This window comes from Borostomias antarcticus (genome assembly GCF_949987555.1).
Source record: "Borostomias antarcticus genome assembly, chromosome: 11".
Taxonomy (NCBI): Eukaryota; Metazoa; Chordata; class Actinopteri; order Stomiiformes; family Stomiidae; genus Borostomias; species Borostomias antarcticus.
This window is the reverse complement of record NC_140244.1, coordinates 8,803,221-8,826,243: the sequence shown is the minus strand read 5'-3', so window position 1 is coordinate 8,826,243 and position 23,023 is coordinate 8,803,221. Positions and strand designations below refer to the sequence as shown.

The window sequence follows — 23,023 nt, the reverse complement described above, 5'->3', positions numbered from 1 at the left end:
CAGAGTGATTATGCAAATGAAACTCCATCAATGGAGAGCTGAGGACATGCTGAACCTGTTGGGCCGTTCTGAGGAAACTAAGTGAACACGTTCTCAGGTGAAATCTCTCAAAGGGGCCGTTCCGCTCTTCAGAGAACCTTGGAGAGCGGATCATCAAACAGAACTCTCTCGGTTCTCGGTCAGTGAGTAAAATTCAGGAACTCAAGAAATAATCAAGGGTTCTCAAAAACGAGGAAGACTATCAGTGAAGAAGAGTATGGCTCCTCACAGGTTCCAAACGAGAGACGGACGCGAGACAGAGAGCAGGGACACAATAAGAGAGACCTAGAGGTGAAGTGAGGTTCAGAGGACAGAAGAATCACACGTCCTTCTATTGTCCACTAGAACAACACAGACACACTGGTAATAGCAACAGAATGAAACACTGACATGTTTGAGATGAAGACACCACTGGCAGCATTATCCTCATACTCTGACCTCTAAACAGATGACAGGTCGCTGAGTGGTCAAACATGAACATGTTCCAATTCTGTTGTTTCAATATGATCCAAGACAATAGTATTGTGTGTAATATAACAATATGGCATTTAGCAAACCCTTTTATCCAAACTGACTTTGAGTCAGTGAGTGTTCATCAGCTTGACAGGCACAAGCAGAGGACGTGTGTGTGAGGGAAGATCCAGGCCAAGGCTGGTGGTGATGGTGGTGGTGGATGACTTGGGACCTATGGATCCCAGCTAGGGCCAAATGTCACCGTGGTCAGAGTCCAGTCAAGACAGGAAAAGAACGATGAAAGACTGCATTTGATGTGGGCTAAACTGCTTCTCATCTACAAAGCCAGGTCCTGAACACGGCCTGTTGAGGAGACAGGGTTTTCTGACCTTTGACCTGGCATCTGAGGGACAGGCCAGGCAGAGGACAAACTGTAGCAACATCAGAAGAGTAAAGAAATGCCAGACAACCTTGGTAGTGAGAGAGAGAGAGAGAGAGAGAGAGATGGTTAGAGAGTAGAGAGAGAGAGAGAGATGGTTAGAGAGGAGAGAGAGAGAGATGGTGAGGCAGTAGAGAGTAGAGAGAGAGAGAGATGGTGAGGGAGTAGAGAGAAGAGAGAGAGAGATGGTGAGAGAGTAGAGAGAGAGAGATGGCTAGAGAGGATAGAGAGAGAGAGATGGAGAGGCAGTAGAGAGAGAGAGAGAGATGGTTAGAGAGGAGAGAGAGAGAGAGATGGCTAGAGAGGATAGAGAGAGAGATGGTGAGGCAGTAGAGAGAGAGAGAGAGATGGTTAGAGAGAGAGAGAGAGAGGAAGAGATGGTGAGGGAAGGTTGGAGAGGAGAGAGAGAGAGGTGTGCCTGAAGGAGTGTTGTTCAGGCTGCTTGACCGGTGGTAGTTCATTAGTCCTGGTGGTGGATGGTGGGTTAGGGTTGGTGGTGGATGGTGGGTTAGAGTTGGTGGTGGATGATGGGTTAGGGTTGGTGGTGGATGGTGGGTTAGGGTTGGTGGTGGATGGTGGGTTAGGGTTAGGGTTGGTGGTGGATGGTGGGTTAGGGTTGGTGGTGGATGGTGGGTTAGGGTTAGGGTTGGTGGTGGATGGTGGGTTAGGGTTAGGGTTGGTGGTGGATGGTGGGTTAGGGTTGGTGGTGGATGGTGGGTTAGGGTTAGGGTTGGTGGTGGATGGTGGGTTAGGGTTAGGGTTGGTGGTGGATGGTGGGTTAGGGTTGGTGGTGGATGGTGGGTTAGGGTTAGGGTTGGTGGTGGATGGTGGGTTAGGGTTAGGGTTGGTGGTGGATGGTGGGTTAGGGTTAGGGTTGGTGGTGGATGGTGGGTTAGGGTTGGTGGTGGATGGTGGGTTAGGGTTAGGGTTGGTGGTGGATGGTGGGTTAGGGTTGGTGGTGGATGGTGGGTTAGGGTTAGGGTTGGTGGTGGATGGTGGGTTAGGGTTGGTGGTGGGTTAGGGTTAGGGTTGGTGGTGGATGGTGGTCTCCTCTTTTACTCCATGGATAAAAAGCGTTCTGTCTAAACACTAACTGGACCCCTCAGTGTCGGGCCTGAGGGACAGTCTTAAGTACTTTAAAAAATCACTCCTCAGACATCGGTACAGTCTATGTGAAAAGAGCCCACAGCCAGAGATAGGGTCTTAATGAGGATATCGATGGCGATGAAGAGAGAGAGAGAGAGAGAGAGAGAGAGAGAGAGATAGAGAGATAGAGAGAGAGAGAGAGAGACATGGCCTCTTGAAAAGTCAGTGCTTTATCACTGAGAAAAAAGCAGATGATCAACAGAGAGCCTTGGTTGTTCTCTTCTATGGCCTTTCTACCTACATTTTTGTTTCAAGTTTTTACATTGTATTTTTAATTAATTTATTATTATCTTGATAATAGTTTATTTTCATGTACAAGCTGATGCTGGACAGAGAGTCCCTCGGCCCCTATCTGAAGCAGCCTGAGCGTGGGTCCAAAGGTCCAGGATGTGTGACCCCACCCTCCCCCATCTGAAACAGACAAGATATGATTGGCCGAGAGGGCCCGGCTGCTCTGTCCTTCCCCAACCCTCCCTGTATCCCTCGCGTCACCTCGTAGAAGTCCAACACAATGTTCAGGTAGGGCCCAATCGAGAGGCAGAGAGACGCTCGCTGTTCCTGCGCCTGAGACCTACAGTCTGTCCACATCTCTCAGCCCTGCCTCTGTCTCAGCATCTCCATCATCCAGGCCAGGATCAGCAGCTTGGCCCGGTCCAGCCCGGCCCGTCAGCCTGTCATACCCACTCCTGGACCGGGTGTTTGTAGTACGTCACGTTCTGCTGGACTCCCTTGTTCTTGAACTGGAAGATGGTGTAGACCAGGACCAGGATGCAGAGGGACAGGATGCAGGGGATCACCACGGCGATGGCGTTGACCGTGCTGGGCACGTCGTTGATGGTGACCATGATGTCCACGTCGTCATGGGGCAGCTGGCGATCCCGGTTCCGCTCCAGGTCCGACTGGTCACAGCCCATCCAGTCCTTCAGGATGGACTTGGGGTAGCCGGGCTCCACCGTCAGCTTCTGGTTGTCAAACTTCCAGTAGTCCTTCCCCTTGTAGAAGTAGGTGTAGACTAGAGAGAGCAGAGAGGGGATGAGGGAGAGAGAGACAAGTTAGACTGAGCAGCACACATCAGGCACACCTGAAACATAACCCTGGAGACATAAGGCCTTACTGAAGTACTCACAAGTACGCACAAGTACGCACATAACATTTATTACATCCTAAATCCCTACTCCCTAGTCACAACCCATATCTACTGTAGCATACTGTCACAACCTATATCTAGTATATACTATCACAACACAACCCGAAATTAGTGTAGTCAACTTACAGTGTTTATAGTTAGTAAGTTGATAGATTGAAAATGCACATGCTTGCTGAAATCAAGTTAGTCCTATTTTTATTATTTTAATTAGTTGTTTTCTATCTGTGACTCGATGCTGCATTCACAGCACATCCTGAGAAAAAGGTGACTTTGATGAACTGAACCCCCCGTTGATGAACTGAACCCCCCGTTGATTAACTGAACCCAGCGTTGATGAACTGAACCCAGCGTTGATGAACTGAACCCCCTGTTGATGAACTGAACCCAGCATTGATGAACTGAACCCAGCGTTGATGAACTGAACCCAGCGTTGATGAACTGAACCCCCTGTTGATGAACTGAACCCAGCATTGATGAACTGAACCCAGCGTTGATTAACTGAACAGAGCGTTGATGAACTGAACCCAGCGTTGATTAACTGAACAGAGCGTTGATGAACTGAACCCCCCGTTGATGAACTGAACCCAGCGTTGATGAACTGAACAGAGCGTTGATGAACTGAACCCAGCGTTTATTAACTGAACCCAGCGTTGATGAACTGAACCCAGCGTTGATGAACTGAACCCAGCGTTGATGAACTGAACCCCCCGTTGATGAACTGAACCCAGCGTTGATTAACTGAACCCAGCGTTGATGAACTGAACCCAGCGTTGATGAACTGAACCCAGCGTTGATGAACTGAACCCAGCGTTGATTAACTGAACCCAGCGTTGATGAACTGAACCCAGCGTTGATGAACTGAACAGAGCGTTGATGAACTGAACCCAGCGTTGATGAACTGAACCCGTTGCCTTCTGGGAAGTCCCACCTGCTCTGACGCGTGCGTGAGCTGCTGTTCAGTGTCATCTGAAGGGAGTGCTCTTCACAGAGATGAATGGCTTCTGATAACTCATACCTGCTATGACGCATGTTGCATGAATGATATCTGAGGGGAGACTCTTCAGAGAGGTTTTGCCCTGACTCCGTGTTGTCTCTCTTCTGTGTTGTCTCTCTCAATCCTGCACTACAGGCATTTTGCGAGAAAAAAAAGGGTCCGACCTTGCACAAATTGCAACAGAAAATCTTACAAATGTTTTACTTATAAAAGTCTCTGCGATAACGTATTAAAAAGTCCTAAGAGATGTAAATGGTGGAAAGCATTTTTCAAAGGTGTTTCTTAACTTACTGTTAAGATTAATATTCTTGCACTTTGCCTTCAGCACTAGATTATGCTCTTAGTCATTTGCTTTAGAAACGAGATGCACTTGTGAGTTCTGGGAAGTAGTATTACATTGGCTTTTCCTACGTTAAATGCAATTATTGTAAGTCGCTTTGGATAAAAGCGTCTGCTAAATGACTGTAATGTAATGGAAAGCTTTTGCAGCGATGGTTAGTCTCTGGAAAGCAGCTCCTGTGGAGGATCCACACATGAATGAATGAACTTGGGCAGCAACAGGAAACTGGCATCACTGATTTCAGTATTTTTCAATACTTTCCAGTACTTGGATTTCTTAGGACATTTGATGTATTATAAATGACATATTTCTGAGGCTAGAGCAGTTGAGAGAATTTGTGCGAGGTCATGTCCTATAATACCTGTGCTATGAATTCAGTTTTATATCCGAAGCCACAAGGACTGAAGACTAGAGTTTTCTTCCACATTACAAGTACAGTATATACTGTCAACCCATATGGTCACAGCCCCTCATGTGGACAGGTAGACCAGATAAGTAGATAGATGACAGGTAGACCAGATAAGTAGATAGATGACAGGTAGACCAGATAAGTAGATAGCAGAGATAGAGCATGTAGAAACTCACATCCCTCCCTGCTGACGAAGGCCCCCTGTGGAGCGTCGGGGATGCCCTTCCAGATGGTGATGGGTTTGGGGTAGCCGTGGTCGGCCGTGCGCTTGTCCTCGTTGTAGCGCCAGTATTGGTCCCCCTTGAAGAAGTAGGTCTTTCCCACCGGCTCCCAGCGCAGCGCCGTGTCGATGCCGTCGTGCGGTAGAGAGGCTCCCAGCTCCTCCAGGCTGTGGGGGAACCCCGGCTCCGCCGTCACCTCCTTAAACAGCCAGTACTTATCTCCTGGGGACACGGGGACACCACACAGGCAGCAGGGGTTCAGCTACAGTCCTCCGCTGCTCGTCCCACGAGGGACACAAACACAAACAGAGCAGCCATGCCGATCCTCCAGGCCCCATTCCCCCCAGCCCGACGGTGCAGTGTGAATACCCCCTCGTTATCAGAATGATGATAATGATAATCATTATTATCAATTATCAATCAATCAATGATCATAATGATCAATTTCTGTCCGACTCTGGCCAAACGAGTGGTCAGGAGCAGTCAAAAGAGGTTGATTAACCATCGTGTTGATGTGAATTGGGCACAAGAGAAAACACAACAGCTAAATCATATGAAAACTGGTAGAATCTGGTACCATACCACAAAACTGCAAAGCGTACGTATATTATCTAATTACATTGAATTTGATTGGACGATGGTTCTAACTAGCCATAGGTGAACGACTGTATCTCCGAAGAGTGACCATCAGAGAGGACAGATGACATCACACATGCAGGGGGCGGGCCAATACCTTTAAAGAACACAAATTTTCCGTCTGATCTCTCATAGGCTGCGTCGATGCGAGGGGGGAGACCTTTCCAGAACTGGTCGATCTGCATGGGGTATCCCTCCTGGACCTTGTTGTTCCTCAGACGCCAGAACCAGCGGTCCTGAGGAGGAGACCACAGGAGAGGAGGGGAGAGGAGGAGGAGAGGAGGAGGGGAGGAGAGGAGGGGAGAGGAGGAGAGGAGGGGAGAGGAGGAGGGGAGGAGAAGAGGAGAGAGGAGGGGGGAGGAGTGGAAAGGAGGGGGGAGAGGGGGAGAGGTGGAGATGGGAGGAGGAGAGGAGGGCAGAGGGGGGAGGAGAGGAGGGAAGGAGAGGAGAAGAGAGGAGGGGGGAGGAGTGGAAAGGGGAGAGGAGGGGTGGAGAGGCGAGGAGAGGAGAGGAGAGGAGAGGAGAGGAGAGGAGAGGAGAGGAGAGGAGAGGAGAGGAGAGGAGAGGAGAGGAGAGGAGAGGAGAGGAGAGGAGAGCATAATACATCAATTTCAGCTCATTACCATTTGGCTCCAGAAAATCTAGGACATGGCCAATCCAACTCTCCACTTAATGCTACCCACACACGCACGCACGCACGCACGCACACACACACACACACACACATACATATACACACACACACACACACACACACTCCAGGAACTGCATATACTACCCACACTCTCACTAACACCCCTGCGTCACTTCTGAAAGATCTAATGATTATAAGAACAGTAACCAAACTAAATATTGCTACGGTTCTGTATGGATATGATCATAAGAGCAGCAGTAGGCCTGTGCAGAGAGGTCTTGGTTAATTATGGTTGGCCCATCTTTAACATTCTCCTCAGACTAGCGATATCGTTTAGAGGCATATTTAGACGAAGATCAGAGACACCAAACTGTCTCTATCTGACCCTGATCCCTCAGAGATACAAGACCTCAAACTGTCTCTATCTGACCCTGATCCCTCAGAGATACAAGACCTCAAACTGGCTCTATCTGACCCTGATCCCTCAGAGATACAAGACCTCAAACTGTCTCTATCTGACCCTGATCCCTCAGAGATACAAGACCTCAAGCTGTCTCTATCTGACCCTGATCCCTCAGAGATACAAGACCTCAAGCTGTCTCTATCTGACCCTGATCCCTCAGAGATACAAGACCTCAAACTGGGTCTATCTGACCCTGATCCCTCAGAGATACAAGACCTCAAACTGTCTCTATCTGACCCTGATCCCTCAGACACAGACCAGGCTGGGTGGAACTGAATTGGGGGATGTTTTCATGTCAGTAAATCTGACCCTGATTCCTAAAACAGAGTTCTGTATGTTAGCCGCTCACTGGCTAAGAGAGGTGGGGGAGGGCAGAAAAGAGAATGAGAGAGAGACCAGAATAGAGAGCGACCAGGAGAGAGGAAGAGGCATAGACCAGAAGAGAGAGAGAGAGACTAGGAGATAGAGACCAAGAAAGAGAGAGACCGAGAGAGAGAGAGACCAAGAGAGAGACAAGGAGAGAAAGACCAGGAAATAGTTGTGAAGATGTGTCCATTACATCATCACACTAGAAACAGCCAAACATCATCCATTAGACCACCCTAGAAACAACCAAACATAATCCATTAGACAACACTAGAAACAACCAAACATCATCCATTAGATCACACTAGAAACAGCCAAACATCATCCATTAGACCACCCTAGAAACAACCAAACATCCATTAGACCACATTAGAAACAACCAAACATCATCCATTAGACCACACTAGAAACAACCAAACATCATCCATTAGACCACATTAGAAACAACCAAACATCATCCATTAGACCACACTAGAAACAACCAAACATCATCCATTAGATCACACTAGAAACAGCCAAACATCATCCACTAGACCACCATAGAAACAACCAAACATCATCCATTAGACCACACTAGAAACAACTGAACATCATCCATTAGACCACACTAGAAACAACTAAACATCATCCATTAGATCCCACTAGAAACAGCCAAACATCATCCATTAGACCCCCTAGAAACAACCAAACATCATCCATTAGAACACACTAGAAACAACCAAACATCATCCATTAGACCACATTAGAAACAACCAAACATCATCCATTAGACCACACTAGAAAAAAACCAAACATCATCCATTAGACCACACTAGAAACAACCAAACATCATCCATTAGACCACCGTAGAGGAAGAGCCTCACCTTGAAGACGAACATCTCGCGCCTGAAGAAGGCCACGGTGTTGAAGTTGCCGTCACAGATGTTGGGCTTTCCGTTCCCGGGCAGGGCGGGTCTGTCCCCAGCGGGGGGGCGCGGGGGGCGTGACTGGCGGTCGTGCTTCCTCTCAGAGGGGGAGTAGGCGCGGCGAGACGGCAGCGTGGGCAGCGGCCGCGTGGGTTCCAACATGGCGGTGGGGATGCCTGCAGGTCAGAGGTCAATACAGGTGAACGCAGGTCAGAGGTCAATACAGGTGAACGATATCAACAGATCAGGGGTGTTTTAAGGCCTGGGTCACACAGCAACGTTTCAAGAACGTGTGGTTCCCGTTTGCACCTGGCAGTTAAACGGCGTTGGCGTTTTGAAAACATCGTAGTCCTACCATAGATCTTCTGTATTCCCTGCAGGTCATCCAGAGGCAGTTTGAAGTTGTGTGTCTCCATGTACTGGTAGAAGGGAGCCATGATGGCAGAGGGGTCGTTAGAATGTTCCAGACCCAGGGCGTGGCCTAGCTCGTGGACCGCCACCAGGAAGAGGTCGTTACCTACGAGACGACAACAGAAAAGTGTCACATGGCCGTGATCCAATGGCACAGACTTTGTTGAGCTATGAGCCCCTACAGGGAGGGAATCACCTGAAAGTCTGAATATCAGGCAAAGAATGTTTTGGCCCACATGTTTGTATTCTTTAGGGAAAGCATGAGTAGATTTGATGGAAGATCAATAATAATAACAATAATAATAATAAAAATCCCACAGCATTCTCTTTATTACAGTACCCAACAGAAAGAGGAGGAGGAGGAGGAGGAAGAGGAGGGAGGAGGAGGAGGAGAGAAAGAGCAATATGGAGACAGAAGGAACCAGCGAGAGAGAGGAGGATGGAGAGAGAGAAGGATAGAGAGAGAAGGATGGAGAGAGAGAAGGATAGAGAGAGGAGGATGGAGAGAGAGAAGGATGGAGAGAGAAGGATGGAGAGAGGAGGATGGAGAGAGAGAAGGATGGAGAGAGAAGGATGGAGAGAGAGAAGGATGGAGAGAGAGAAGGATGGAGAGCTCTCTGCTCTCTACCTCCAAATGTGAGGAATTTGCAGCTTACTTCAGAGATAAGATTATGAATATTAGGAGAAATATCACCCAGCAAAGGCCATGCATCCCGTTTACAGATCCTCTCCCTCCATGCAATGGACATATGAGCCTGTTTACACTGATTGACACAGAAATGTTGAGGAAAGTAGTATCCAAACTCAAAACCTCCACATGCCTGCTGGATCCCATCCCCACCGATTTTTTCAAAACAATTTTTGACTCTGTATCCTATGACATTTTATCCATTGTTAATGACTCCCTATCTACAGGTGTCTTCCCACCAATACTTAAAACTGCTCTGGTGAGACCCGTACTGAAGAAAAACAACTTAGACACTTCAGTTTTTAGCAATTTTAGACCAATCTCCAACCTTCCCTTTTTGAGTAAAATTCTGGAAAAAATAGTTTTCAAACAGATTAATGATTTCCTAGCTACAAGTTGTACCCTTGACCTTTTCCAGTCCGGCTTTCGCGCCCACCATAGCACAGAGACGGCATTAGTCAAAGTTGTAAATGACCTCAGAATTAATGCTGACTCCAAAGAGCTTTCTGTTCTCGTCCTCCTGGACCTGAGTGCAGCCTTTGATACTATAGATCATGCAATCCTCATCGAAAGACTGGAAAAGTGGGTTGGCCTCTCTGGTCCAGTCCTAAATTGGCTTAAGACCTATCTAACCGGTCGGGATTTCTTCGTCGCCCTCGGTGATTATAGCTCAGGAAAGATCCCAATGACCTGTGGGGTGCCCCAAGGATCGATCCTAGGACCTCTACTCTTCAGCCTGTACATGCTGCCCCTTGGCAGTGTCATCAGGAGGCACAACATTAGCTACCATAGCTACGCAGATGATACCCAACTCTATATTTCTGTAACACCAAGTAACTACAGCTTGGTTGACTGCCTTGTCAAGTGTACTACAGATATAAATGTATGGATGTCACATAATTTCCTCCAACTAAACCAGGACAAAACAGAAGTACTGATCATTGGAGAAAAAGCTGAAAGAGAGAAACTAGCTGCACACTTAAAAACTCTGGAAATTGACACCAATTGCCAGGCTAAAAACCTAGGTGTCATACTTGACTCAGATCTTAATTTCGAAAACCACATAAAGAATATTACAAAGACATCTTTCTACCACCTAAGGAACATTGCCAAGGTGCAATCCTTTCTCTCTCAGGCTGACACCGAAAGATTAATGCATGCTTTCATCACAAGCAGGCTGGACTACTGCAATGCTCTACTATCAGGCCTACCAAAGAAAGCAATCTCTAAGCTACAAATGATACAGAATGCTGCAGCACGAGTCCTCACTAAGACTAGATGAAGGGCACACATCACATCAGCCTTAAAATCACTACACTGGTTACCAGTCAACTCTAGAATAGACTTTAAAATACTACTACTAGTCTATAAATCTCTCCACAATCACTCACCAGAATATATTTCAAACATGCTTGTTAAGTACATGCCGAACAGACCACTCAGATCCTCAGGTACTGAACTTTTAACAGTTCCAAAAGCCAGGACCAAGAAACACGGAGAGGCAGCTTTTAGTTTCTATGCCCCCAACCTCTGGAACACCCTACCGGAGTGCCTAAGAAGGGCCGAAACAACGGAGGTCTTCAAGCGAGACCTCAAGACATACCTTTTCGACCTAGCCTACAATCACTAGCTAGGAACTTGAGACACAGAAAGTCAGCCTCAAACCTACCTGTGAATCCTCTGTATACATTGGTCCAGTAGATGCCCCACTGTCGCCCGCAGACAATAGATACCCCCGTGTCAGTTGTGGATGTTGTAGTACTTAGTTAACACACACGTACACACAGACACACACCAGTCCACATCCAGCTTAGGCCTGGACCTGGGCCCAGTACCCCCTACCCCTCACCCTAACCCGGGTCCGTATCCTCTTCCTACCCCAACCCTACCCCAGACCCCTGCCTCTACCTGGACCCAGGCACACTCACACACACACTGACATACACCAGTCCTGGGCTCAGATCCCCTTCCCCTCACCCTAACCCGGGTCCGTATCCTTTTCCTACCCCCCACCCTACCCCAACCCCTGCCTCTACCTGGACCCAGGCACACTCACACACACACTGACATACACCAGTCCTGGGCTCAGATCCCCTTCCCCTCACCCTAACCCGGGTCCTTATCCTCTTCCTACCCCCCACCCTACCCCAACCCCTGCCTCTATCGGGGCCCAGGCACGCACACACACACACAAATTAGTGTTTGCCACACCTCTCCCATGATGCTCTTAGCCTTTCTTGCTCTGAAAATGTAGTTTGATGTAATGTATTGCTCTATATATGGCTCCGTGTGCTACTAACCCTGTTCTGCCTCCCCTCTCCCTAGTGCCTCTCTCTCTCCCTCCTATCTTCTAACCAGGTCCAGTGGATGCCCCACTGTCACCAGTAGACCACCCTGAGTCCGATAGATACCCCTGTGTCTGCTGCAGATGTCGTAGCAAATTAGTTAACACACACACACGCACACACAGACATACAACAGTCCACTTCCGGCCTTAGGCCTGGGTCCAGTACCCCCTTCCCCTCACCCTACCCCGGGTCCGTATCCTCTTCCTACCCCCACCCTACCCCTGACCCCTGCCTCTACCTGGACCCAGGCACACTCACACACACACTGACAGACACCAGTCCTGGGCTCAGATCCCCTTCCCCTCACCCTAACCCGGGTCCGTATCCTTTTCCTACCCCCCACCCTACCCCAACCCCTGCCTCTATCTGGGCCCAGGCACATTTATGCACACACAGACATACACCAATGTTTGCCATGTCTCTCCTATGATGTTATTAGCCTCTCTTACTCTGAAAATGTAATTTAATGTTATTTATTGCTCTATAAATGTTCTTAGCCGGTAGACAAACATACTCCAGGAGCTTGCTCGATCAGCTCACTTATCTGGCCCCCGGGTGATTACTGTTTTTTTGCTTCCCTCTGGAATATGTAGGGGTGGGATGTCTGCCCACCTCCCTTGTTCTCTGTAAAGCGCATTGTGTTGCCTCTGGGTATGAAATGCGCTATATAAATAAAGCTTTGATTGATTGATTGATTGAGAGAGGAGGATGGAGAGAGAGAAGGATGGAGAGAGAAGGATGGAGAGAGGAGGATGGAGAGAGGAGGATGGAGAGAGAGAAGGATGGAGAGAGAAGGATGGAGAGAGAGAAGGATGGAGAGAGGAGGATGGAGAGAGGAGGATGGAGAGAGAGAAGGATGGAGAGAGAAGGATGGAGAGAGAGAAGGATGGAGAGGAGGATTGAGAGAGAGAAGGATGGAGAGAGAGAAGGATGGAGAGAGAGAAGGATGGAGAGAGAAGGATGGAGAGAGGAGGATGGAGAGAGAGAAGGATGGAGAGAGAGAAGGATGGAGAGAGGAGGATGGAGAGAGGAGGATGGAGAGAGGAAGATAGAGAGAGAAAGATAGAGAGAGGGATTGAGGGAGGAGGATGGAGAGGAGAGGAGGGTGGAGAGAGAGAAGGATGGAGAGAGAGAAGGATGGAGAGAGAAAGATAGAGAGAGGAAGATAGAGAGAGGAATATAGAGAGAGGGATTGAGGGAGGAGGATGGAGAGGAGGGTGGAGAGAGAGAAGGATGGAGCGAGAGAAGGATGGAGAGAGGGGAATATGGAGAGTGGAGGATGGAGAGAGGGATGGAAAAGGAGGCTGGTGCTTCTGGGGAAACTTTGAGGTATTGCATTGTCAGCAAATCCCCTCCACACAGTCTCCACACACACACACACACACACACACACACACACACACATGCACACACCAGCACATATACTGTAGTAATATATACACTAAGCACTTTCTATTTACAGTGTGGTGCCCTGCTATTCACAGTTTGTGATGTCGTAATCCTAAGTGTGTATGTGTATGTAAGCGTGTGTGTGTGTGTGTGTGTGTGTGTGTGTGTGTGTGTGTGTGTGTGTGTGTGTGCGTGTGTGAAAGCTTCACAAATATAGATGGTTGAAAGCGTGTTGAAGTGCTGAACTAGTAGCTGGTGGTTCAGTGCTGAGCCAGGGTCCAGGTCTCCTGAGGGCCAGGTCTCCTGAGGGGGGAGGTCTCCTGAGGGCCAGGTCTCCTGAGGGGGGAGGTCTCCTGAGGGCCAGGTCTCCTGAGGGGGGAGGTCTCCTGAGGGCCCATTGGTCAGCTGGGACGCTGCTCCTTCCTGCACACTCCCTCTCTCACTCCCCTCACCTGCACACTCCCTCTCTCCCTCTCTCTCTCACTCCCTCACCTGCACACTCTCTCTCTCACTCCCTCACCTGCACACTCCCTCTCTCACTCCCTCACCTGCACACTCTCTCTCACTCCCTCACCTGCACACTCCCTCTCTCACTCTCTCACCTGCTCACTCTCTCTCACTCTCTCTCTCTCACTCCCTCACCTGCACACTCCCTCTCTCACTCTCTCACCTGCTCACTCTCTCTCTCACTCTCTCTCTCACTCCCTCACCTGCACACTCCCTCTCTCACTCCCCTCCCTCTGCTCACCCTCTCTCCCTCCCCTCCCTCTGCTCTCCCTCTCTCTCCCTCCCTCTGCTCTCACTCCGTCTCTCACTCCCCTCACCTGCAAAGTCTGCTCTCCCTCTCTCCTCTGCATGTACTCAAACACATCGGATGGGTGTAACACAAAATGGAGGACACACTCTCCATTTCATATTTATACCAATCTGTGTAGTTTTAAAGAAGCACAGTACATAAATTACCCTATGACCTCTGGAACAAACAAGCACCCTCGCGCACGGTGTGGAGTGGAGATCTTCTCAGACACGCTCAGAGCTGAGCAGACCCGTCTTTATTTCTTACTGTGTGCTCCAGACACACTCCATCTCCCAGAGTTCCCTGGGCCTAACCCTAACCCTAACCCTAACCCTCCCTCTCTGCTCAGGGTCACGGGGGAGGTTTTAAATAGCTGGCTTGTTTTACCGTCCTCTATTGTAATAGACTGAGTCATGGTGTTTCCTCTATTGTAATAGACTGAGTCATGGTGTTTCCTCTATTGTAATAGACTGAGTCATGGTGTTTCCTCTATTGTAATAGACTGAGTCATGGTGTTTCGTCGGGTTATTTTGGTGTTGTAACGCAGGGCTGACTCCATTAAACCAGGCCAGGTCCAGCCGGGCTGATGTGCGTGGCTGGCTTGTTTCTGTTCAGGACTGGTAGGACGGAAGCTAGTCATGCCACTGAAATAACTGTGAATTGAAATGATATGAAATAATGTCTGATAAATTAAGATAGGTCTTGTCGCCTGGACACATCAGTTCCAATGCTTCCAATGCTAATCCACAATAAGAGCGAGATAGCCCGTTAGCTCATGAGCTCACAACAACTAGCAGCAGCTTCCATAACATTAATTGTAGCGGTCAGTGGCTAAAGCAGTTACACTGATGATTCCTGTAACGTTAGCTATGTTCCTGCAATTCGTTCAACTTCTGTTTCTGGACAAAAGTCATTACCTGCTGAATGCACTTGGCCTAAAATCTAAGGCACCTGGTGTCGTAATTGCACATGACCTACCGTTTTCCAGGAAGTAATAAATTATATACTTTGATATAAGATTACAACAAAAGTAGAATTTTGTAATTTTTTGGCATACATCCTTGAATAGGTGAACACTATGACCAATTATGTGAACCAAAATGGGACAGAATGCTTTTTTCATTTCTGTGCGACTTTAAGAGCTGGAATATTTGAGAGGAGGATAAGTAGGATACAGTACGTCTTCATTGTCATCTTATTAGCCATCTTTGTCCCTCTACTATTTCAGTAGCTCCTTCAGAATGGAAATAACGCTGCAGACAAGGGCTGCTATTAAAATGTCATCACCAAGATAATTAGTTTGACTGTTTGAACCTAATTATGGCAACATTATTAACCATCCCACTGGTGGGTCCCACACTGCCTCAGATGCTGACTGCTCCTCTCTCTGAGTCTGACTGCTCCTCTCTCTGAGTCTGACTGCTCCTCTCTCTGAGTAGAGTCAGACTGCTCCTCTCTCTGAGTCTGACTGCTCCTCTCTCTGAGTAGAGTCTGACTGCTCCTCTCTCTGAGTCTGACTGCTCCTCTCTCTGAGTCTGACTGCTCCTCTCTCTGAGTCTGACTGCTCCTCTCTCTGAGTAGAGTCTGACTGCTCCTCTCTCTGAGTCTGACTGCTCCTCTCTCTGAGTAGAGTCTGACTGCTCCTCTCTCTGAGTCTGACTGCTCCTCTCTCTGAGTCTGACTGCTCCTCTCTCTGAGTCTGACTGCTCCTCACTCTGAGTAGAGTCTGCCTGCTCCTCTCTCTGAGTCTGACTGCTTCTCTCTCTGAGTCTGATTGCTCCTCTCTCTGAGTCTGACTGCTTCTCTCTCTGAGTCTGATTGCTCCTCTCTCTGAGTCTGACTGCTCCTCACTCTGAGTAGTCTGGTTGTCCTGCTTCTCTCACGCTCTGTTTATCCTGTCTCTTTCTCCTTCTCTCTCTCTCACACACACACACATACACACACACACACACTGTTTCTCTCACATACACACACATACACAGTGCCTCTCTCACATACACACACATACACACTGCCTCTCTCACATACACCCACATACACACTGCCTCTCTCACATACACACACATACACACTGCCTCTCTCACATACACACATACACACTGTCTCTAACCATTCGTAACCATTGGTAACTGCTGGTATCCACTGGTAATCATTTGTAACCATTGGTAACTGTAACGAGTGTGCCTCACCATCGTGGTTGGCGTTGCCGAGTGTCCAGGGCTCATCAGAGTCGAAGTGGGTGTCTCCCCCGATCCCCGGGCCGGGGAAGTAGGCGTGGGCCAAGAAGCCCCCCTCGCCGTCGAAGGGCGAACTGTCACCGTGGAAGCCGGAGGCGAAGAAGATCATGATGTCCGCCTCCTTGCCCTCGTTCTTGATGTCAGAGAACGCCACCTCCTGGAAGGTGAGCGGCGTGACGGCCTGCCACACGTCGAAGGCCTGGCGGATGGCGCGCTGCGTGTCCTTCTCCCCCACCTTGGGAGTGAAGTTGTGTATGCTGGTAGAGAGAGAGAGAGAGAGAGAGAGAGGGAGAGAGAGAGAGGGAGAGGGAGAGGGAGAGGGAGAGAGAGAGAGAGAGAGAGGGAGAGAGAGAGAGAGAGGGAGAGAGAGAGAGAGGGAAAGGGAGAGAGAGAGGGAGAGGATATTCAATCTTCCTTTCTTTAGGAGGGAAATTGTGTATGGTTGTAGGGAGGGAATAGAGAGGATATTTACATGAAAGGCAGGAGAGAGAAGGGGAGAGAGAGAGAGAGAGAGAGAGAGAGAGCGAGTGAGGAGAGAGCGAGGGGAGAGAGCGAGTCTGTTTTGGGGCGGCTCTGTGTGTAGCTTTGCGCATTGTGTTGCCTCAGTGTATGAAATGCGCTCTACAAATAAAGTTTGATTTGATGCAAAATCATTGCATTGAAGTTTCCCTCCCAAACCCCAAGAGCACCTGAAAGACTTGTATTACCCTGTTACACCTGAGAGACCTGTTACACCTGAGAGACCTGTATTACCCTGTTACACCTGAGAGACCTGTATTACCCTGTTACACCTGAGAGACCTGTATTACCCTGTTACACCTGAGAGACCTGTATTACCCTGTTACACCTGAGAGACCTGTTACACCTGAGAGACCTGTATTACCCTGTTACACCTGAGAGACCTGTTACACCTGAGAGACCTGTATTACCCTGTTACACCTGAGAGACCTGTATTACCCTGTTACACCTGAGAGACCTGTTACACCTGAGAGACCTGTATTACCCTGTTACACCTGAGAGACCTGTTACACCTGAGATACCTGTATTACCCTGTTACACCTGAGAGACCTGTATTACCCTGTTACACCTGAGAGACCTGTTACACCTGAGAGACCTGTATTACCCCGTTACACCTGAGAGACCTGTTACACCTGAGAGACCTGTATTACCCTGTTACACCTGAGAGACCTGTATTACCCTGTTACACCTGAGAGACCTGTTACACCTGAGAGACCTGTATTACCCTGTTACACCTGAGAGACCTGTTACACCTGAGATACCTGTATTACCCTGTTACACCTGAGAGACCTGTATTACCCTGTTACACCTGAGAGACCTGTTACACCTGAGAGACCTGTATTACCCTGTTACACCTGAGAGACCTGTTACACCTGAGAGACCTGTATTACCCTGTTACACCTGAGAGACCTGTATTACCCTGTTACACCTGAGAGACCTGTTACACCTGAGAGACCTGTATTACCCTGTTACACCTGAGAGACCTGTTACACCTGAGAGACCTGTATTACCCTGTTACACCTGAGAGACCTGTATTACCCTGTTACACCTGAGCGCCCTGTTACACCTGAGAGACCTGTATTACCCTGTTACACCTGAGAGACCTGTTACACCTGAGAGACCTGTATTACCCTGTTACACCTGAGAGACCTGTTACACCTGAGATACCTGTATTACCCTGTTACACCTGAGAGACCTGTATTACCCTGTTACACCTGAGAGACCTGTTACACCTGAGAGACCTGTATTACCCTGTTACACCTGAGAGACCTGTTACACCTGAGAGACCTGTATTACCCTGTTACACCTGAGAGACCTGTATTACCCTGTTACACCTGAGAGACCTGTTACACCTGAGAGACCTGTATTACCCTGTTACACCTGAGAGACCTGTTACACCTGAGAGACCTGTATTACCCTGTTACACCTGAGAGACCTGTATTACCCTGTTACACCTGAGCGCCCTGTTACACCTGAGAGACCTGTATTACCCTGTTACACCTGAGAGACCTGTTACACCTGAGAGACCTGTATTACCCTGTTACACCTGAGAGACCTGTATTACCCTGTTACACCTGAGAGACCTGTTACACCTGAGAGACCTGTATTACCCTGTTACACCTGAGAGACCTGTATTACCCTGTTACACCTGAGAGACCTGTTACACCTGAGAGACCTGTATTACCCTGTTACACCTGAGAGACCTGTTACATCTGAGAGACCTGTATTACCATGTTACACCTGAGAGACCTGTATTACCTTGTTACACCTGAGCGCCCTGTTACACCTGAGAGACCTGTATTACCCTGTTACACCTGAGAGACCTGTATTACCCTGTTACACCTGAGAGACCTGTATTACCCTGTTACACCTGAGCGCCAAGTTGAATCTGCTCTAGTTCAAAGGTTGATTGATTTGATTTAGCTGCTAGACTATAAAAGGGGGTGACAAGCGGTGCCTAGCTAGTCTGCGTTTTTGAAAGGTTGTTTATTTGTCTTACAGATATGACGCGCACACACACGCACGCACACACACACACATGTGCAGGGACACTGAGAAACACACGCACGCAGTAGTGGTCACCAAAGAAATGTGTTCTCCCATCCACGCTGTCCTTCCTCCAAGGGCAGCCAGGAGCCGTGGGCAGCTCTTATCAGGGCCACCCAGGGAGCCGGTTCAAGCGCTCATGTCTTAGTCAGGGATGAGATGGGAGAGCAATCGGTTCTGCATGTTTTTATATTAGGGTTCTTTTGTGGAGGGAACCCATGTGAGAGTGGGGAGAATATGCAAACTATACAGAGCCTACCGCCGCGTGCGGGAATCGAACCCAGGACCTTCCTGCTGTGAGGCGGCGGTGCAAAGAACACAAGACCGCTGCATAAAACAACAACCTCAGGATACGAACAGACGGATGAGACACAGACGGATGAGACACAGACGAATGAGACACAGACGGATGAGACTCAGACAGAGACTCAGGTGAGAGGAAACTACCAAGACAGGCCTGCTGCCTGTCGTCATGGGAATAAACAAGTGAGTGATAGAGAAGGAATATGAATGAGGGACATTAGTAGACCGTAAACAGACCGTCTCCTGGGTCTTCCTCCGCGTTGCCGTGCAGTGAGCAGGGCTACGGAGGGGCAGAAGGGACCACATCCTGACAGTGTGAGCAGGGCTACGGAGGGGCAGAAGGGACCACATCCTGACAGTGTGAGCAGGGCTACGGAGGGGCAGAAGGGACCACATCCTGACAGTGTGAGCAGGGGTACGGAGGGGCAGAAGGGACCACATCCTGACAGTGTGAGCAGGGCTACGGAGGGGCAGAAGGGACCACATCCTGACAGTGTGAGCAGGGGTATGGAGGGGCAGAAGGGACCACATCCTGACAGTGTGAGCAGGGCTACGGAGGGGCAGAAGGGACCACATCCTGACAGTGTGAGCAGGGGTATGGAGGGGCAGAAGGGACCACATCCTGACAGTGTGAGCAGGGCTACGGAGGGGCAGAAGGGACCACATCCTGACAGTGTGAGCAAGGAGAGACTCAGGAAGAGCTTCTTCCCACAAGCCATCTGGCTCCTGAATGAACATAACTCACCCTTACCCAATAAGTACCCTAGAAGTGGTACCTATTGTGTAGTTTGTACATGTGTAACTTGTAAATGTGTGATGTGTAAATTGAGTATTGGATCTATTGAGCATAGTCTTGGAGTCAGCAGCAACCTTTCACTGTGACCGTAACAATACCAGCTCTGATACCAGGACTCATACATCCATCTTGATCTGGATCCAGACACAAATACATTTCAAAATCCTCTCCAACACACCGCTGAGAGGGATGCTGATTTGTCTGTCTCCATGGAGATTGACCTTTTCCCCTTCCCTCTGCTTCGTGTGCAACCTCAGCTTGTTCATTTCAGACTTTACTGGATAAATAACACTAATATGTGCTCACAATATTCTACAAAGGCAATTTAAACCCTTGTGACTGTCCAATCAGGCAACACTGACCAGACCGCACTGACCAGGGTGGTTACCAGGGCTACAGCACCACACAGCCCTGATCAGACCTCAGATTGTGGGTGTAGTAGAGGAAGGAATTAGGATTTGATCAGACCTCAGATTGAGGGTGTAGTAGAGGAAGGAATTAGGATTGTGGGTGTAGTAGAGGAAGGAATTAGGATTTGATCAGACCTCAGATTGTGGGTGTAGTAGAGGAAGGAATTAGGATTTGATCAGACCTCAGATTGTGGGTGTAGTAGAGGAAGGAATTAGGACTGGGTTGAGATAAATCCCCTCTCCTCTCAGATTACTCAGAGCTACGCTTCTTAACAGCAGAGCTCCCACCTCACATAATGACATTAGCTTCCACTTGACTTCTCATCATGGGGCTTTTAGAGCAGGCTGATGGTGAACGAGGACAGAGAAGGAGAGGAGGGAGGAGGGGCTGGAGGGAGGAGAGAGGAGAGAGGAGAGAGGAGAGAGGAGAGAGGAGAGAGGAGGGGCTGGAGGGAGGAGAGAGGAGGGAGGAGGGGCTGGAGGGAGGTGGGAGGAGGGAGGAGAGAGGAGAGAGGAGGGAGGAGAGAGGAGGGAGGAGGGGCTGGAGGGAGGTGGGAGGAGGGAGGAGAGAGGAGAGAGGAGAGAGGAGAGAGGAGGGAGGAGAGAGGAGAGAGGAGGGAGGAGAGAGGAGAGAGGAGAGAGGAGGGAGGAGAGAGGAGGGAGGAGGGAGGAGAGGCTGGAGGGGAGCAGCAGTGAGCATCCCTTCCCTCCTCACCCTCCCTATAGAGTACACACACACTGGAATTGGGCCTCATAAAATACAAATAAAGGTTTTTATTAGAATTTTAACTGTATATATTTGTACATTGCACTGCATTTTGTTGCACTTTTTGTATTTTGTGTTTTTGCACTGTTTTTGCACTGCCCTGTCCGTTCCTGTCCTGTCCTGTCCTGTCCTGTCCTGGACCCTGTCCTGTCCTGTCCTACTCCCTGTCCTGTCCTGTCCTGGACCCTGTCCTGTCCTGTCCTGGACCCTGTCCTGTCCTGTCTACAGCAATGTGCCTTCACCCTGGTCACATTGCTAGTGTGTGTGAACAACATACGGCAATAAACAGATCTTGAGTCGTGAGTCTCTACGTCTCAATTCTTTTCCTCCTTTCATCTACCTCTTTCTCCTTCTATCCCTCTCCCTGGCAGGCTGTCTCTCTCTCTCTCTCTCTCCTTCTATCCCTCCCTCCCTCTCCCTGGCAGGCTGTGTCTGGGTGACAGACAGTCTTAGATCCCATCAGATCAGCAGCAGCAGACAGACTAAATATAGACCGGGCTCAGTCAACCCCCCTCTCCAACATCTCTGAAGAGCAACGCTGCCCCTCCCTCTCTCTCCTGTCTCCTCCTCCTCCTCCCTCTCTCTCCTGTCTCCTCCTCCTCCCTCTCTCTCTCTCTCCTGTCTCCTCCCCCCCTCCTCCCTCTCTCTCCTGTCTCCTCCTCCTCCCTCTCTCTCTCTCCTGTCTCCTCCCCCTCCCTCTCTCTCCTGTCTCCTCCCCCTCCTCCCTCTCTCTCCTGTCTCCTCCCTCCCTCTCTCTTGTCTCCACCTCCTCCTCCCTCTCTCTCCTGTCTCCCCCCCCCTCCTCCCTCTCTCTCCTATCTCCTCCCTCCCTTTCTCTCTCTCTCTCCTGTCTCCTCCTCCTCCCTCTCTCTCCTGCCTCCTCCCCCCCTCCCTCTCTCTCCTGTCTCCTCCCCCCCTCCCTCTCTCTCCTGTCTCCTCCTTCTCCTCCCTCTCTCTCCTGTCTCCTCCTCCTCCCTCCCTCTCTCTCCTGTCTCCTCCTCCCCCCCTCCCTCTCTCTCCTGTCTCCTCCCCCCCTCCTCCCTCTCTCTCCTGTCTCCTCCCCCCCTCCTCCCTCTCTCTCCTGTCTCCTCCCCCCTCCCTCTCTTTCCTCCCCCTCCCTCTCTCTCCTGTCTCCTCCCCTCCTCCCTCTCTCTCCTGTCTCCTCCCCCTCCCTCTCTCCTGTCTCCTCCTCCTCCTCCCTCTCTCTCCTATCTCCTCCTCCTCCCTCCCTCTCTCTCCTGTCTCCTCCTCCCCCTCCCTCTCTCTCCTGTCTCCTCCCCTCCTCCCTCTCTCTCCTGTCTCCTCCTCCTCCTCCCCTCCTCTCCCCCTCCTCTACCTCCTGAAGGGGAGGGGGGGGGGGGGGGTGCAGCTGCTGTTGCTGTACGTTGCGTAAGCAGCTTCCAGACATTAGAAGCCGTAGCAGGTATGGGCCCTGTCCCAATACCCACCCTAGGCCCTACACCCCTCACTGAGGTGTGCACTAGGGCCACATATTTCCAGAGGTGCGCTAGGGCACAGCCAAGCGTGAAAGTCCGCACGCCACCAGGCTCCTACAAAACACATTTTTGGGACAGCCTTCTTTCATCAGCCTTCTTGACGTCATTCGTTGTTTACGTCTGTCGCAGCTGTTTTGGGTCTTTTTCATCGTCTGTTCCAAAATATAGTTTCATAAGAAGAATATTCTCATTTGTTTTGTGATATGACACTGCAACACCAATCTGTTTCCCCATGTTTTAAACACGTGGCAAGACAATATAGGAGGTGATGCATGTTCTAGAAACCCAAGCATTAATCATGTTCATGTTACACAACTGTAGTACAGTAAGTACAGTAGGCTAATCTGCTCTGCTTAACAAAGGTGCCACCAATTCTACTGTATTTACCCCAGTTTGAAAATAAAAGTACCAGTCAGGATTCTTTGAAAGGTTTATTGATCAAACCGTAGATTAAAAAAAAAAAAAAAAGTAGAAAACAAAATATACCCTACATGATAACCAACAAAATCCCATTTGTGAACATGTCATAACAGGCACACCTGTCTCTCCTGAAGAGGTGACTGGAGCTTGATGAACTTAAACGTCCGTCGGTGCCTGTAGTTAAATAAATACCATCAATTATGGTA

General features: G+C 49.4%; 1 protein-coding gene across 1 annotated transcript in view; it reads right to left on the bottom strand.

The window, feature by feature from the left end:
• Positions 1–2,751: 2,751 nt before the first annotated feature.
• Positions 2,752–23,023, bottom strand: part of mmp24 (matrix metallopeptidase 24) — a gene marked incomplete at both ends in the record, with an annotated part of 41,959 nt that continues 21,687 nt past the window's right edge. The window contains 6 exons of the mRNA XM_084446337.1: positions 2,752–3,089; positions 5,144–5,410; positions 5,922–6,060; positions 8,151–8,368; positions 8,548–8,709; positions 16,014–16,318. Coding sequence (XP_084302463.1) covers positions 2,752–3,089; positions 5,144–5,410; positions 5,922–6,060; positions 8,151–8,368; positions 8,548–8,709; positions 16,014–16,318 — 1,429 coding nt within the window. The remainder of the gene's footprint in view (positions 3,090–5,143; positions 5,411–5,921; positions 6,061–8,150; positions 8,369–8,547; positions 8,710–16,013; positions 16,319–23,023) is intronic.